The 18,240-nt window shown below is 33.8% G+C and overlaps 2 protein-coding genes and 1 non-coding gene across 8 annotated transcripts; 1 reads left to right on the top strand and 2 right to left on the bottom strand.

Annotated features, from left to right (window-relative positions):
* The first annotated feature begins 6,707 nt into the window (after positions 1 to 6,707).
* Positions 6,708 to 9,883, top strand: LOC100815164 (DNA-directed RNA polymerase III subunit RPC10). Of its 2 annotated transcripts, none has more exons than XM_006602521.4 (4): positions 6,708 to 6,949; positions 8,089 to 8,211; positions 8,297 to 8,387; positions 9,452 to 9,883. In XM_006602521.4, exons 2-4 carry the CDS (start codon positions 8,098 to 8,100, stop codon positions 9,580 to 9,582), a joined length of 336 nt encoding a protein of 111 aa, XP_006602584.1. In that variant the 5' UTR covers positions 6,708 to 6,949; positions 8,089 to 8,097; the 3' UTR covers positions 9,583 to 9,883. The 2 variants fall into 2 exon arrangements, with proteins under 2 accessions (XP_006602584.1, XP_003552163.1); XM_003552115.5 differs by having other exon boundaries at positions 6,709 to 6,984.
* Positions 9,884 to 10,287: 404 nt separating this feature from the next.
* On the bottom strand, positions 10,288 to 17,803 carry LOC100792293 (dol-P-Glc:Glc(2)Man(9)GlcNAc(2)-PP-Dol alpha-1,2-glucosyltransferase). 5 transcript variants are annotated; one of them, XM_006602519.3, is made up of 9 exons: positions 17,443 to 17,803; positions 15,784 to 16,026; positions 15,588 to 15,676; positions 13,689 to 14,019; positions 12,282 to 12,543; positions 11,986 to 12,123; positions 11,696 to 11,900; positions 10,777 to 10,919; positions 10,288 to 10,701 (listed from the first exon to the last, which is right to left on the bottom strand). In XM_006602519.3, the coding sequence occupies exons 2-9, from the start codon at positions 15,871 to 15,873 to the stop codon at positions 10,442 to 10,444; spliced, it is 1,518 nt and encodes a 505-aa protein (XP_006602582.1). In that variant the 5' UTR covers positions 15,874 to 16,026; positions 17,443 to 17,803; the 3' UTR covers positions 10,288 to 10,441. The 5 variants fall into 5 exon arrangements, with proteins under 5 accessions (XP_006602582.1, XP_006602581.1, XP_014626425.1 ...); XM_006602518.3 differs by having other exon boundaries at positions 15,784 to 16,013; XM_014770939.2 differs by having other exon boundaries at positions 17,465 to 17,803.
* Positions 10,996 to 11,232, bottom strand: MIR9756 (microRNA MIR9756). Its single transcript, NR_126804.1, has one exon. It is a non-coding gene; the product is annotated as a microRNA MIR9756 (primary transcript).
* Positions 17,804 to 18,240: the final 437 nt, after the last annotated feature.

Below are 18,240 nucleotides of genomic sequence, written 5' to 3'. Positions count from 1 at the left end.
GATAGATTAGGAATAATTTTTTATATGATAAATTAGGAATAATTTTATATGATAGATTAAGTTTAGTTGAAATTTTTTATATAGGTTTAGGTATCATAATTTAATAATTTTAGATTAGGAATAATTTTAGGTACCATAACGTATTAAGTTTAGATTAGCTTTAGTTTAAATTTTGTATATGGTAGATTACATTTAATTTAAATATTTGATGATAGATTAGAAATAATTTTATGTATTGCAAATTATTAATTAAAAAATAGGTTTGAATTAAATTTTTTATATTATGTTAATTTTAATTTTAATTATGATTAGTTTCATATGTTATGTTTAAATTAGAATAATTTTAGGTATTTTAAATTATTGATGTTGTATGTTAAATTATTTTTCTCGTAATTATTTGAAGTTATTAATTTTGTATATATTTGTTATGATAGATTAAGAATAATTTTATGTAGTGTAAATTAGTAATTTTAAATTAGGTTAGAATTAATTTTTTTATATTACGTTACTTTTAGTTATTATTATTAGTTTCATATTTTATGTTTAAATTAGAATAGTTTTACGTATTTTAAATTATTGATTTTGTATGTTAAATTATTTTACGCGTAATTATTTGTAGTCATTAATTTATATATTTAAATTTATATTTGTTTGTAATTTAATTTATTTATAGAATATATATGAATTAGGTTATTTGTATAATATATTTTGTTATTGACATTTTAAAAATATAATTTCTTATTTATTTTAATTAATTTTTTGTAAATATACTTAATTTGTGTATGTATAATTAATGTATAAATTTTATTGTCAATTAATTGTATTATATTTTATTTTGTAGGCTCAATGGCTTCTTCGTCGTCATGCTCATCAAGTATACAAACTAGGTCTGGTCCAATTGATAGTGACGTGTTGTGGATGCAACCCAAGCATGTTTCAGAACATGTTTGGAATGGGGGACCAGACAGAAAACTACACATCAGACGAGCAGTCCCGACGTATCAAGGTGAAGAACAAATATCGGAGGAAATTGTTCCTTTGCTTCGGCAATGTGGGTTTTATTGGATCATGAGGATGGGATACCTAAAGATAAATGTGGCCTTAATTAGTGCGTTCATTGAAAGATGGAGGCCCGAAACCCACACGTTTCACCTGAGATGCGGAGAGGCTACCATTACTCTCCAAGATGTGTCAGTTTTACCAGGTCTGCGTACTGATGGGGCACCATTAATTGGTTCAACTAATCTTGTTTGGGCCGACTTGTGTGAAGAATTATTAGGAGTCAGACCACAGGAAGGGGAAATTGAAGGCAGTGTCGTCAAATTAAGTTGGTTGGCTCACCATTTTTCTCACATAAATATTGATGAGGGTAACGTTGAGCAATTACAAAGGTTTACCCGTGCGTGGATCCTTCGATTCATAGGAGGTGTCCTCTTTGTTAACAAAAGTAGTAGCAGAGTTTCCTTAAGGTACCTACAATTTCTACGTGACTTTGAACAGTGCAGCACGTATGCGTGGAGACCTGCCGTGCTTGCGTATTTATATAGAGAGATGTGCAGCGCCACCGATTACAAAGTTAAATCAATTGGAGGTATGTGCTTAGGGTTTAAATGTTTGGGTTAGGGTTAGAGATTAGGGGTTTTACTCTTTGGGGTTGGGATAGGGTTATAGCTTAGGTGTTTGGGGTTTACTGTGTTGGGCTTAGGGTTTAGGTGGGTTGGGGTTGGAGCTTAGTGTGTTGGGCTTAGGGTTAGGTTTGAGGATTAGGGTTGAGTGTTAGGGTGTATGGATGTGTTTTTAAGTAACGAATTCATTCAAACCCACAAATAGCTAATGCACACAAACCAAAATAAGTAATCTTTTTAACTAACAAATGTATTCAACCCCACAAATTCAATACATTGAAGAGAACTTAAACAAATACAAGTCACTCGGCTAACATACATAAATCAATGATTTGAACAACTCCCACGCTCAGATTGCATTGGACAGCGACGCCTGTTATGCCCTTCGGCTCCACATCTACTGCATTTTATTCGGTGCTCAGACGGTTCGACCCAATCCATCTCATTCCTTATCCTTGTTGATTTTGGCCGACCTTTCGCATGAATTGTGGTTGGGTCAGGGATAAGTGTCCATGCATCATTAGAAGGAGGAATAGCCGCTTCATTCCCAAGAGGCCACCATTGTGCGGAGTAAGCTTTTAAGATGTGCTCATTTGTATAAACAACATCTATATATTGGTAATAGTTCAGGCTCACGTAACCACAAGCTGCAATAATATGTGAACATGGATAGTGAAGCGCAGAATACCTTCCGCATTGACAATAATGACTGTTCAAGTTAACTGCCCACTTTTGTCCGCCACGTTGCGTAATAGGATTGAAGGTCTCCTCTACTTCAAACCTTGTGGAGTGGATGTCATACATGCGAACGATGTGCGAACAAGCTTGTTCTTGATTTTTTCTAAGTTCTTTAACAAGCTTTGAACAATATACTTGGCCTTCATTTAACTGTCTCTGGGCTTGGCGGCCACGCTCAACAAAGTACTTTCGACACCTATTGTATGTTGATTTGACCAAGGCTGTTATGGGAATGTTGCGACAATCCTTCAAAACCTTATTGATACATTCTGAGAGGTTGGTTGTCATGTGTCCATATCGACGTCCTTCTCTATCATAAGCCATAGTCCATTTTTCCTTTGAAATGCGATCAATCCATGTTGCTATGGCTGGACTTAGTTCACGAAATTTTTCTAAATTTTGATAAAAAAAATGTGTTTGCAAGGAGTGTAGGCTGCATAAAATTAGTTATCAATAACAATTTTAAGTATATAAGGAAGTTAAATAAACGTGACCATTAAATATGAAATCTTACCCAACTTCTGCAACATTTCTTTTTGTTTGGCGTTATTGAATTTTCGATTGAAGTTGCTTGTTATGTGTCGCACGCAATAGACATGATAACCGTGGGGAGGTTGCCAACCAAGTGCTTCATTAGCGACAGCGGACTTTATACTCGCGTGTCGATCAGAAATGAGACAAATACCATTTTTATCAGTGACGTGTTCACGCAAGTGGGCCAAAAACCATGACCACGCTGTCAACGTCTCACGTTCAACCATCGTGAATGCTAGAGGAAGGACGCCACCATTTCTATCTTGTGATGTGGCCATTAAGAGGGTCCCACGGTATTTGCCGTACAAATGTGTGCCGTCAACTTGTATGATTGGCTTACAGTACTTGAAAGCTTCTTTACATTGCCCAAAAGTCCAAAAAACTCTATGAAACTGACGGTGTTCGCGACTAACCGTATTCCCAATGATAAAATCGTCATGTAGTACTTGAAAATATGATCCAGGAGAATGATTTTGCATGTGTGTTAGCCACGACGAAAGTTTCGGATATGACTCATCCCAATCGCCATATTCAATTGCAATGGCTTTCTGTTTCACCAACCAAGCTTTTTTGTACGACACCTTGTACGCAAATTCACTGTTAATCCTCTCTTGAATCAAAGAAATTTTTATTGATGGATCTTCTCTGATCATGCCTGTGAATAACATAACAAAATTTAAATGATAATTAACAAAAAATGAACATAATATGAACATAAAATACGTACCTACTACACAAGTGGCAATTAAATCTGAATCAAGTTTCTCGTGATCTTGTGTCATGGTCATATTCAGACATGTGTGTGGTCTACCCCATTGTGTGACTTTCCACGTATCTGTTTTTTTAGATATAATTGCCCTCATATAGAAAGGGCAAGGACACTCTGCATTTTTATTCACACAACAAACCACATACTTGTTCGTTTTGCTTTCAACAACTTTGAAGCTTTGATGCACCTTCATAACATATTGTTTCACTGCATTTTTTACCGCATCTTTACTATCAAATTCCATGCCAACATATAATTCTTGGCCAACATTAAAGGTCGACGGCATCTCAAACCGCAAATGTCCTCCTCATCAGGATAACTCCAGTTGATATTGTTATAATGTGAGACATCATTCCAAAATGGATTTTCAATTCGTTGTGCACCTAACAGTTCAAAATAAAATAAAAAATCAAATAATACTTATTTAACATTAAATACAATTGTCATCAAATAATAAATGTATTGTCTAATTTTTCATACAACAAATTATACCTTCTGCTGGGTGAACAATTCTTACTGGTTGAGGAATGTTTGTGACTCCATCGTCTGTATCAGATATACCGTCAACACTGTCATCTTCATCTAAAGACTCTTCAACGTATGAGTTAGACACAAGATAATCATCATCATCATCATCATCATCGTCTTCGTCAATATGTAAATTGCTCATATTTGTTGCCGGTTGTGTGTCATCATTAGATAAATAATTTCCACATGATGTAAGCGAATTGGCAGAATGAAACATTGAACCACCAGCCACATCCTTTTCTATGTACAATTCCAGAACTGACATTTGATCTTGTTGTTTAAAACTTTCCAACATTGTTTCAATGTCTTCGTCGTCACAAATTTGCAAGGCAATATATTTTCCTGACACTAAAAATCTACAGCTAATAGCAGAAATAATTTCAATATTTTGTAACTTTACCTTATCTCCAATTTTTTTCTTCAAAGCATTGAAACTAATTCCACGTTTAATCTGAATCACTTTTTTACTACCTTCAAATATTACACCATCATTATCTTCATATACCCTTCCATTGAAATACAACACTGTTATAACCGAATTCATCGTGTACCTACAAAAACAATATTTGAACATGTCAAATAAATTACAAAATGGGTATCACAAAAAGTCATTACTGAAACTTCAAAATAAAACGTAATTTTTTTTTTTAAAAAAAATTTCAAATCAATTTCACATTAAGACACTTTAAAAAAATTAACAATTTAAATGTAGTAATTTTAAACTAATCAAGATGTAATTCAAATTATTAATTTTAAATAAATTTCACATCAACACATTTAAATAACACAACCGATTTTATAAAACTTTTAATCAAAACTAATAAAATGTAATCACAAAAGATCTCTTTATTGGAACTTCACATTCAATTTATCTTTTAAAAAAAATTAATTAACTTCAACTTAATTTTATGGGACAAACTTATAAAAATGAACAATTTCAACATAGTCATTTTTAATACAAAATTTATTAATTCATTACCGAAGTTAGTAGTATAAATAATTATTCTTAACCATTGATAACTTTAAAATGGAAAAAGGTAATTACAAAATTACTACAAATATAATAAAATTTTTGTAGTACAAGAAAAAACAAAGCATCAAATAACACGTTTGAGTTCAACGTTTCTAAATTTTTAACACACCAACAAACCAACCTAATCTAATTAAAAAAATACTACAACTTCATATTAAAAAAAAAAAATTCGTACTCAAAATACTTACTTCAAATAAATATCATCTATAATTTTTTTTATTCAAACTTCAAACATTCATCAACACCAACCTAATTTAATTAAAAAAATTATACAAATTTCATATTCAAAATATTTTATTCAAATACACATCGTTACACAATTTTTTTGTTTATTTTTGACATTTAAATACACACTAACAAGCCTTTTAAACATAAAAGCTAATATAATTTTTTTAAAATAAAATGCTTCATACCACAAAAATAAAATGCTTCATACCACACGAAAACAAAATGTTCAAAGGGAAAGCGCTGAAGAAAAAACATGAAAGCTAATATAATTTTTTTTAAAAAAATTGCTTCATACCACAGAAATTTCCAAAGCCACCAAAATGCTAAAGGTGCCAAAACGAAAGCAAAATGTTAAAATGGAAACCGCTGAAGAAAAAACATAAAAGATAATATAATTTTAAAAAATAAAATGCTTCATACCACTGAAAATTTCAAAATCACCAAAATGCCAAAGGTATACGAAAACGAAAGTAAAATATTGAAACGGGAAGCGCAGAACAAATGTACAACACTCTGGGGTGGGAGGGGTATTTAAACAGCTTCAAACGCCATCACCATTGGCGTTTTCAGGCAAATCGCTGGTACCAATAACGCTTCCAAACTCGCAAGAGCAACTGACGCTTTCCTGCTGCAGTCAGTCTGCACTGCAACACTGCAAGCCTAGGGCTAGCCTTGACCAACTCGCCAACACTGCTGGCGTTTTCATGCAAAAGTGGAAGCGCTGCTGGGAATGGCGTTTCCATAGCCACGTGCCAAACTCCTGCTGAAGGCGCCATCAACAATGGCGTTTCCATGGCCACGTGCCAAACTCTTGCTGAAGGCGCCATCAACAATGACGTTTCCCATGCAGGGTACGTGCAAAAAGAGCACCTCCTGAAAAATAGCTCAAGAACAGTCCTAGTTTGGAAAATTCTTTCTAAAAGAACCCCAAACAGGGAAATGTGCCACACAAGAAATATAAATCCAAATTTAATCGAACTTATTTTGCTCTGATATTTTTTAACTTTTATTTTTTTTTCTTTTGAATTTGTATAAATTTTTTTTTGAAAAAAGCGTCAATAAGGACCGATCCGATGGGTCATCGGACTTTAAAAAAAGAAAGACTTATATAGAATATAGATTGTTCTATCCGGTCCATTTTTTCAAGACTTCGCTCGATGGACCCATTTTGCACCAAATTGAATAATAATTAATTAATGTAAATAGAAAAAGAAATAAAAAAAGAGTAATTTAACTTTTATATTTTTGACAGCAATTGGATGCACCAAATGTCGCGATTTATTTCACTTGCTCAAAACGTCTGAGCCCGTCTCACCCTCCACGCAGCATTTCCCTGCTTAAACCCTCCAGCAGCCTCCAAACAAAAACCCTAATTCACTAACCCCATTTCAAATCCCAATCACGTTTCCGATCAATCATCACCTTCTCCATAATCTCTCCGTTCGCGTCGCAAATCGAGCGAGATAGTGTCGAGTTGAACCAACGATCGAGAAGGTAAAAGCGTTCCAAAAATACCATCGAGGATAACGGTAACAATGCACAAATTGTGCCTAATATCCCTCTTGTTTCATTATAATGACTAGTTGTTATAGTTTATACTCTTTTTTCATGTTTATAATGTGACGATACGATCCCCCCACTCCCACGTGTTTTCTGTTTTTGAGCAATGCGCGTGGATAAATGAGTAGCGCTGACTCTGTGGATTGTAATCTTCATCTGGGATGCTAAGTGTTTGATGAAAATGCTGAAACAGTAGATCATTAGTGTGACATGCCAATGAATGAAATTAGAATGTGATATAGTTTGTATGTGTTGAATTGATTTGTGTGTGTGTGGCGGGGGGGGGAGGGGGGGGGGGGGATCAATGTTTCATCATGTTTGATATTTCAAACTCTAATTAGAAAGTTCCAATTTTCCTGCTCATAAGCTTTATCAATATCCAAACAAAAAAACAGCCTGTTTCTTTGATCTTTTACGTTATTCCATTCCACCATAGCAATAGCAACAAGAACTGCATAGACAATCTTTGTAATAATTTTATAAAGTCACATTCTTTTTCTTTTTTATGTAATAAATATTTTTGTATTTTTTATGTAATAATTTCTTTCTTTTCAAACATTTTTATTTTATTTTTGAGTCTTGCTAACCAAAGCCCTTAGGACATTGGTTAAGGAACTAAAAGGGGAAAGTATTTAGTGTGTAAATCATAGGGAAGTGTAAAAAAAATCATGGACAATGCAATTTTCTGTCTCCCAATAAAAACATTTCTACTTTAAGTTCCTTAACAAATTATACACCCGTCCTTGGGATAGAAAAAGAGTAATTCTACATCCTTTTACAGTGTATTTTCACTAATTCTCCTACTTAGTAAATAAAGAAAGTATTCAATTTTTTTTTATGTTCTAAGGTATTAAATGCATTTAGCATTTATTTAATACTTTCTTTAAGCATCAGGACTGATTTATAGGATATGATAGGAAAATTGTTTTTAATTCAGTTTTTGCTTACGACGGAAAAACAAAACACATACCTGGTAACACTCTAGATTCTGGAATTTGGCTTAAATTGGAACCCTATGAGAAAAATAAAGTAGATATTTCTTCATGTTAATGACAATTTTTGTTATTTTGCAGATATAGAAGATGGAGTTTTGCCCCAGTTGTGGTAACATGCTACAGTATGAATTGCCTTATATGGGTCGCCCTTCAAGATTTTTTTGTTCTGCTTGCCCATATGTTTGCCACATTGAGAATAGGGTAGGAATTAACTTTGACCATTTCATGCTTCTTTAATACATTTATAGCTGCTTGTTCATGGTTTTTTTTTATTTTCACTTCACAGGTTGAGATCAAAAGAAAGCAAAGGTTGGTGAGAAAAGAGATAGAGCCTATATTCTCCGAGGATGACATGACAAATGCACCATCAACTGAAGGTACATTTCCTTTCTTTCTTATTTAGACAGACGTTTTCTAAGAGAATTATAGTTTAAGATGTCCCATAAATGCATTCAGAATTCACGATATATAAGCACTAAGATGACTAATTAACCATCTTTGGAGCTCAAATACTCAAATTTTGCTCAATTATTAATGTCCTATGCTTATATGATATTGAGAGGCATACAAACAAAGGCACAACTTACAGAAGGAAGATAAGTGTCAATGTGAACTCACTTTTCATAGTAGTTCTAGTCTTTTACACGTACTATTGCAGAAGGGGACAGGGATAGAGCTAGGTTGTAGCACATCAAATTTCTTGTAAAAAAAGTGAAGCCAAACCTAGGCAAACAACAAATATTCTATCACAATTTTTGGTTGCTGATATAGCATCTTTCTCTTTTGCCTATACACGTCAAAGTTTGTATGGTTTGGCCCAATAATGTGTCTCAATGCAATAATTTGTCATAAATTGAGCTGTAGGAAGTAGGAAGGTTGAAGTTTTGGTCTGGTTCAGTTTGAAACTTGAACATGGATTGAACTAATCTTAATCTCAAGTAATTCACCTGATTGTTGAATCATTCTGCAACACTAATTATGTTTGGTTGTTTCAATTTGCGTATTGCAGTTTGGCTTGACAACTCCTAAATTGGATTCTTTTTTGAAGTTTACCTTTTTTGTGCTAAGTTTGCTTTGCTGTTCATCATGGATTTCCATTATAATTTCTCTTACATTTTTAGGTTTTTAGTTGGTTCAAAGTTTAAGTTTTTTTTTTTTTTTTTCATTTTTTGGATTTTGATTAGTAAGTTTTGTTTGATTTTGTTGGGAAAACATATAATTGATTGATCGGGAAAGTCATAAAACTAGTGTACATTATAGTATAAACAACCATAATAAATAAATTATTCTTACCAATATTGTATTGCGATATTTTTAAGGGCATGCCTAATTATGTGATATTTATTTCTTCGTTTTTTCTTTATCAATTCCTTGTTCTTCTCTCTCCCCCCCCCCCCCCCCCCCCCCCCCTTTTTTCTTCACCCATTCGCTTTTCTTGTAGCGACGTGCCCATTTTGCGGTCATGGTAAAGCTGCTTTCAAAGAATTTCAGACTCGATCGGCTGATGAGCCAGCAACTCTATTTTATAAGTGCTTGAACAATGACTGTAAAAAACAATGGCGTGAAGGTTGACTTCAAACATGGCCTTATATTTCTTCATTTTGCTGAGGATAGAAAAGCTTTTGTTGTAATTGGGCCAATATGACAGCTAAGAGTGTTTGGATAGTTTTTACATTTTCGCTGACAATAATCTAAGTGATACATTTTATTTTTCTTTCTTTATTACTATCGAAGTTTGTTTTAGGGATTAGAAAATTGAGATGGTAAGCATTTCTCGTGTTTCATACGAAAGATTCCAAATTGCCCATTAGACAAAAGTTAATATGGTTGTTATTTCCTGTTGTAATTGTAATATGCTCAATTTACTCGGGTATTTCATATTGTTTTAAGTTTGATTTTTACAGTGTGGAATGTGGATCCACGCTTTCACATCAAATGTAACAAATGTAGAAGTTGCATATTTCTGATTAAAAAATGAGAAGTTGTGTTGAATATTTTTAAATTTAGATGTTATATTATCACACTTTAAAAGTTTCAATCTCATCGTCAGTGTCCATTGTAAATAAAAAGAGCAACCTCTAAATCTGGTTCATTAAGAGAAAAGTATCCAAATAGTATCCACATACCCAAATTAAGTACCTTTTTATTTTAAAAAAAAATAATTGTGTGGCACATTACCATCCACACTCGAGTCCGTACTCGATACACGTAAAACTAGAGTTTGAGAATATTAGATACTTAACCTAAAATCCTCGTATTTACAGGAAATATAAAATGAAAGGTGGTAAACATTAGAACTTTTATTCAAGTAATTAAAAGGATTATCATATTAACTAAGCAGATTTAAAATTTTACTCTTGTTAAACTGGGGGTAAAAGCCTAATAAAAAGGGCAGTTTGTGTTACAAATCTTGTTTTTGTGATGAATTGAATCACCATATAAACCTTTGAATTCCAGGCTCATGATCCCAATGAAATGGCCGAAACAGAAACATCATCATTGTAAAGATATTGACACCAATATACAGTGTGCCTGTGAGAATCCAACTTTGATCATCCCTATTGTTACAATGAAGCACCAGGAAATAGAATGGTATAGTGTAGTATCTGAACTCTATTAGTGGAGCTGGTACAAGAACAGCAGCAGTAGCCAAGAAGTATGCCAATGCCCATATTTTACTTCGAAATTTTCCTGTTTGACAAAGGATATTAGTTATAATTCCACAAGCAATTGAATCAAACAAGAATGCATGGTCTATTTACTGACCCAACATGTGGATGATGGAGAGCCATGAACATATATAAACTGGGACTAAAAGATACTTAATTGACCAGTGAGCCATGATAACTTTCTTCCAAAGATAAAAAGGGTAATGCCGATTATCGGCAAGCAGGTATGGATGAGCTACACTGCAAAAATTGAGAGACACAAGTGAGCCAGAAAGTTGAGGTTAAACATGTCATAGAGAGCGCATTAGATTTTGGATATTGCTCTGTTTGGATAAAGTTCTCAATGAGCACTTGTAAAAGAAGAAAATAGATAGAAAATGATTTAAACTTCCCTCATAAGTTAAAATTAGTTTATGTATAAGCTAATTTATGGAAGTTTTTTCATTTTTTTCCAAAAGCTAATTTAACTTGTGGGATAAGCTTAATTCATTTTAACTTGTTATTTCTTTTCCTATAAGTGCTTATTGAGAACTTTACCCAAACAGGGCCATAGTAAAACATGAGTTAATATTCTTGCAGTGGAGATTTAGAATGAGCTGGGCTTCATGAGAAAGTGTTAACATTCAGGCATACTCAAGTGGAAAAGTTATCACTTGAAATAGCTAGAACTGCTGGACAAACTGTATTAAGAGACAGTAAATAAAGGGGCCTGATAATGAGCACCGTAAGGACACCGGTTAAGGAATTGATAAATAGAAGATTTTTATTAGAAATCATGGCGGGGGTGCATTGGTAATAATAAATGTTACATTTTCCTATAAAAACTTTCCACTTCTGGTTAGCATTCTTCTTAAGTAAAAAGAGGTTGGAAAGATGAGCTTAAATTTTACAGTATTGGAGCAAAACTGCAAAAGCAGTCTATAAATTCACCACCACCAGAACATGCATTTAATTGTGGACAATCAAAATACAGATTCTGATTGCTAGTTTACTAAGTCATCTGAGTCCGACATCACCTGAAAAAGTGTACTGAGAGCAGGCCAACAACAAGGGCCAGAAACATCTGAAAGAAAAGAAGGGCCCTACTCTTGCGAAACATCTGAAACAGGTCCACAGCTTTAGTGATAGTGAAGTGCATAGGAGCCTGAGCCAATACAGAAACCAAACTAAAATAAAGCATCTGCGCAAAATGTGGGGTAACTGCGTGTGCTTCTTTTGCACCTGCAGTGTCAGTAGGATATGTGTGAGAAAGAAGGTCTTTGGGGCCCCTAAAGATCACAAGGGAAAACAAGAAAATCAATGTTACCCAGAACAACACTTCCATTCCAATAGACAAATAAAAGAAAGGCCACCACCATCATGAGATAGGGACTAAATGAAATTAAAAGCTCCCACTTCATGTACCATAATGTTAAAAGGATGGACCATATTTCATCAGCAAAACCTGCGAAATGATATGAATAATTGTATTCTATATATGTTGCAGAAAGTTGTAGGAGTGGGATGGGGTTAACTTTTTGCTCTCTACAGTTATATAGTTATTTTATTTTCTTAGGAGCATAGAATAGGCTTCATGGATCTCTTAAACATGTGAAAGCAAACCTGAAGAAAAGGAAGGAGAAGAAGCAAGTAAACTAGACGACGAGTTTCCAATAGATTTAACAATTTTTCGCTTTCTCAGATTGAAACCCTCCGTATTTGTACCAGTAGCATATGCCAACCCATGCTTGATAGATACATCCGGCTCATCAGTTTTTGTACTGTGCTTTGCATGAGCCACAGAAATATTTATGATCCCAGTGCATGCAACAAAAAGCACCCATATAATATTTGTTTGTCGAATAACAACTGCAAATGCGCCAATCTATATAAATAAAATAGGATGCATTACCACCACTATAAAATAGAATGACAAATATAATTATCTATGTATGCTGGTAAAAGCATCTGTAAACCTATTCATCAAGAGTTATGTTGTACAGACTGAAGTCAGAATATCAAGTGTGTTTGATTTTGTTTTTGTTTTAAAAACTATTTTATAAAACAATTTTCTAAAACTAATTTTTAGAAAATAGGAGGGAAAAGTTGTGACAGTGTAAGGAAGAACATAAATAATAGAAAACTGAAGGTAGAAAACCAAAACAATTTAGGATGTTATGTTTTTTCAAAATTATGAACTAAAAAATAGATGTCAGTTTTCAAAAACTACTCTATCAAATATTTTTTTTTGGTTATTAAAAACAGAAAATAGTTATAAAAAATAGGATTCAAATAGGCCCTAAGAAGTTTATAATCTAGAAGCAAACATACAAGAGATAAGGGAGCCTTTCTAAAAACAAACAAGAGATAAGGGATAATAAAGATTCATTTGAACTAAGAATAGCTATGAAAATAATGATAGAATTAATTCTACAAAAGTTGGTTTTTTTTCTTTTCTGAAAACAGACCAGAATGAAAAATTGGTAAAGTAATATTTTGAACTTATTCCTGCAATAAGCATACAAACATATACGTGTGTATTTTCCTAGTTATAAGAACAAAGGATCATGACGAGAAACAAATTAGGTCTTTGCAGTAAATATGTTCAATAACAACAAAAAGTAGGCATTTATAATCATTATGTTAAAAAACATAGGTTCACCCAATAGGTTTAGCTCAGTTGACAACACATGCTGAGTTTGTAGGGGGGGGGGGGGGGTCCTAAGTTCGATTCCCGTAGAATACATTCTTTGGAAGGGGTGAGAAGCTTTAAGTGTAACTAAGTCCTGACCCGAGGATTAGCCCCATAGCCAGTCCAAAAGACAGACGCTTGTGGGGATATCTTAGGGTCCCACCGAGGAGACAAAGACCCTAATTACGGTGGTTACAAAAAAAACATAGGTTCAACTGTTTTAGAAGTGCCATGATATAGTAAAATAAAGGAGCTTGGATAAAAATATCATACACACAAATAATAAAAATATCAGTTTAAATATTTGTTTACTACATTAAAATATAAATATACCTTACCAATGCACTAAACCAGTAATTTTTCTTCAAACTTGCAAGATACATAGCCAGCACCGCAGTAACAGATGCAACATCTGTATAATAGAGAAAAGTGAAGAACCAGTGAAGGGGGTACAAGGATAGGACCACTGCATGAAGCATCGCCTTCCTATCATTAAGTGTTGGCTTCAAGTGAGTAACTATGTCATATAGAATTAAACTACAGACAACTGCTAAAACACCATTAATTGATCGAAGAATTGCAGCAGAGCACAAGTCAGAAATTGAAGCAGCTTCTACACAGTAAAAGCCTGGAAACAAAGAAGCAACATGGGCAAGTGAAAGATAGTACCTGCAAAAGTTATTAAATTGCAAAGATCAACCTTGATATTTGATACTACATTATACTTTCGGTAATTTATCAAGGCAGAAATTTTTATTTGCTCAATCTTCTGATCAGAGATTTGAGCAGCACTTCAAATATTATCTTCTATCAGAACCAGATAGTTACAAAGACAATAGTATACGTATACAATTTTTAAGTATTCAAAGTGGCCCAGGTTCTTTCCCATAAGTTTTTAGGATTCACTCATTCATTTAAACAGAAAAATCATAATCTTATGTTTGCTTCTATGAGTATGATTCTCATTTCTCAATCATACTAAAGTTAGATTAAACAATGCAAGCATCCAGTTGTAAATTTCTATATTTGGAATTTTTATTCACTTGAATACATGGATGATGCTTCAACCGTGCTTAATCATAATCATTAATAACAATACCCAGAACGACCTTTCTCTATATATTTGTCAATTGTCACCCACTGCCACTACAGCTTAAGCACAATGGCAGACCAAAAAAATTATAGCTATGACTAGAGAACAATAAAAAATCCCATCTTGTCAGGAAAATATCCAAATTGATCACATATTCCTACAACTGCTTCTGTGTCAAATGCGTATGAAATATATTAGCTGCATCGCAATACAAAATAAACAATAATATAATACAAATATTGCACTGCAAGTTTGGTATACCCAACATATTGGTATGTAGTTAATTGTTCATGAATGATTTCATACTTTCTGCTCTTCATCCTATAATATGCATTTTTCATTCACTTTCATTTTATCAAACATACTAACAGTTAGAAAGAGTCTCAGGGTCAGTATTACACTGAACCGAGGCCTTTATTAGTGTATAAGAGAAGAAACAAAGGGCAATGAGTTGTAACAGAAATACAGTTAGGATAGTTAGCTGTGAAACAGTTATTCTGTTGGGGGAGTAGTTAGTTGTGAAACAGTTATTCTGTTAGGGGAGTTAGTTAGAAAAGGGAGGATAAATAGCCACTTCTCTTGGAAAGGGGGTATTTTGAGATTGAATTGTTAGACAAGGGAGTTCCCCTGTGAGAGAAGAGTGTTTCTCTGAGCATGGTTCTGTTAATAGTTCATAATCAATAAACTGAATCCTTTCTTCAGTCCATCTTTTCTGTTCTAGTTGGTTACAGAACCCATCTCTGAGTTGTGTTAGAGGATTTATTGAAGAAGAATCCTATCACTAACTAACTAAGTAAGTAACATACCCCAGTGCCCAGAGGCTCCTCGCTATGCAAAGGTATGGGAGAGGGTCATTTCATCAAACATAAGCAGTTTTTTTTTTTGGTTAATAAAAAGTTAGGGGGAGGAGAGGCTGCCCCATTCCAAGGACAAGGCATGCCACATGCTTCAACAAGGATAATACTGCCAGCCAAGGCAGACTGTTGAGAGATAAGCCTAAGCATTTTAGGAAAAGCACTTCAGCCATCTGTAGATGAACTTCCCCCTTTGGCATAACACATAAGTAGTTGTATATAAGCTAGAGGGATCAAATTTTCCTGAAGATGGGGCCAGAGGCAAAGGTACCAAAGAGAAAAGAACATACAGGCCAGGAGGAGTGGTAATCATAGGGTCCCAACTTCCAAAATTTCCCTTGCAGTACTGCTGTGCCTGTGGTATATGAAATATTTCATCCTGCAAATCATGGACATCAGTCATATTGAATAAAGGGAAATTTTCTTCAGTATCAATTTAAGTATCAACAACTGTCTGTTCCCCAGTTTAATAAACTTTTTTCTTACCATATATGGCTCAGGAACTATGCGATTAACCATTACAGTGGTAGGAATAACCCATAGGCTCACTATTACTGCAAGAGCTATTTTTCCCATTTCCCCCTCTACCTTCAGTAATAACAGGACCACAACAACTGTAATTGTAGATGTCAAAAAGTGTATATCAATGTCTGAATGTCATGTGCAACAGTTATGACTCCGCATGCTCAAGCTGAATTGCACACTAAAGCCTTTTCCTGAAAAACCAAACTGAAGAAGCTATATGACTATGAACTGTATACCTGATGTAGAAATCATTCTAGTGAATATGAAATTAGATTACCTAAACTAGGGAATACCGCAAAGACATATATATATCCAAGTAATCCAACTAGCACAAGACACTAAACACATAATAGGGAGCATTATCTCGTCAAAGCTAAAAATATGCATATTTCAAAGGTGAAAGAAATATCTAAGCTCCCTGCAAAGAAGTAGGCATTCAAAATCAGCCCAAACCCCAAAGTGTCAATTTCTAGGTTGTATGACATTATTCCATTCAATGGCACCTTCTATGGAAGTCGTAATTTGTTTCTAACTAAGTCAATGACAATAAGTTTTAGGGGTGTGGAGGACAAAAGCTGTAGAGTCTACCCGGGTTGTGTTACATGCATATAATATCGCAATTGATTAACGATTTGAGAATTGGGGACAACGAAAAGCCCACATATATCAATAGCTTCGTACATCATCATAATCAGCTTACACTTCAAAATTCAAAACTGGTGAGTCTTGGTCTGTAACTTAGCTGGTTACAATAGTACAGAAAATCAAAACACACACAAATGGAAGTCCAATAACCATATATATGCAGAAACCATATATGTAGCATATCAGATAGCCCTGAATTCCTTCCATGCCATCCAAAGACAAGTTTATTTTTTTCTCAAGAATTCTCGAACTAAAATTTTTTGTTTAAAGCATCATCATACCCATTGATAACAATGTTTAACTTTTCATTAGAAGCCATGTCAACCAGTCCATAATTTGATGTTATTCCACAACAACATCAATAAAAATATTTTATATTATTATATACAAAATAAATAACAAAAATCAGCACTTACTAAAAATGCTCACTTCTCATTGAATTTACAAGTTGATTATGGTTTAGTTTGGATAAACTTCTCTGTAAGTACTTATAGGAGAAAATAGTACGCTAAAATGCATGTCAGAATCAATTTATGCACTTTAACTTCTATAATCTAACTTCTCCAAAAGCTAAGGTGATAAGTTGTTAATTTTAACTTATTAGCAAAGCTCAACTCATTTTACCACCTTAGTTTTTTCTCCTATAAGTGCTTATAGAAAAGTTGATCCAACCAGGGCCTAAGTTACCACATCCCTCATCTTCCCAATCAATTAAGCTAATATTAATATAAAGTTTACAACCTCCAGTCAAAGGCTCTATTATGTATTCCCTTAAATAAATAAAAAATGCAAATTGACAATTTATTGGAGTACCCATTTTCCCTATAAAACATACCCATACCCAATTAAACCCTTTGCAAATACAGTACAAGTTTCTACACATGCAGACAAAATCCACAAAAGGGTTGTTGCAAACTATAAATGTAAGTCATAAAAGATTGGGAAAAAAGTAAATCAAGCTCCAACAAGGCATACCAAAAGGGTGCCAAAGCAGTACATGTACATTTGCAGAGAGAAGCGGGTGATGCGAAGCGCACGCGGTGACTTACGACGAAGGAAAGCGGTGACAGAGAAAGAGAAAAGAACCCCCTTTGAGCCAAATTTGCAAGGGGTGGTTGTTGAATTGAAGTTGGATGGTTTGAGAAATGTTTTGAAAGAAGAAAACTTTGAGAAGGATGAACTGAAAAATAGAAATAATAAAAAGGTTTGGAATTTGGAAAAGAAAATTGCTGCAACAAATACTCTATGGTGTTTGTTCAGTGTTTACAATTTGAGGGATTTGGTTGGAATTGGGTCCCGCGGCTCTCTTCAGTTTACACTTTTTTCTCACAAGAAAACAATGGTCGAACAACATTGTTTTTTTTTGTTTTTCATATTTTTTTATTCTATAATTTTAAGGAATAATTGGACTTGTCTCCTTTCAAGTTGATATTTATTAATTCCAATATTTAATAACAATTAGGCAAAATTATAAATTTGGTCCCCCATTGTGTCTTTAATTTCGATTTTGGTCTCCCGTTAAAATTATCAATGAATTTTATTCATCTATTTTATCCAATCACGCAATATTGGTCCTCTAGATCAGAATTGGACATTGACCGTTAACAATTGACGTTGACTAACATGTGTCAACATCTGAGAGGTATGTCAAAGGGTTTGTGATTTTTAACCTAGTAACATTTTTACCCCAATCCTAAATGGTAATATCAAAGTTATGCTTTAGAACTGTTCCCTGAAAATCCGAAATTGGAACCGCGAACTGTAAAGGAAATC

Source organism: Glycine max, chromosome 18 (genome assembly GCF_000004515.6).
Source record: "Glycine max cultivar Williams 82 chromosome 18, Glycine_max_v4.0, whole genome shotgun sequence".
In the NCBI taxonomy this organism is placed as follows: Eukaryota; Viridiplantae; Streptophyta; class Magnoliopsida; order Fabales; family Fabaceae; genus Glycine; species Glycine max.
The sequence above is the reverse complement of the archived record's forward strand: the minus strand, read 5'-3'. Positions and strand labels throughout refer to the sequence as shown.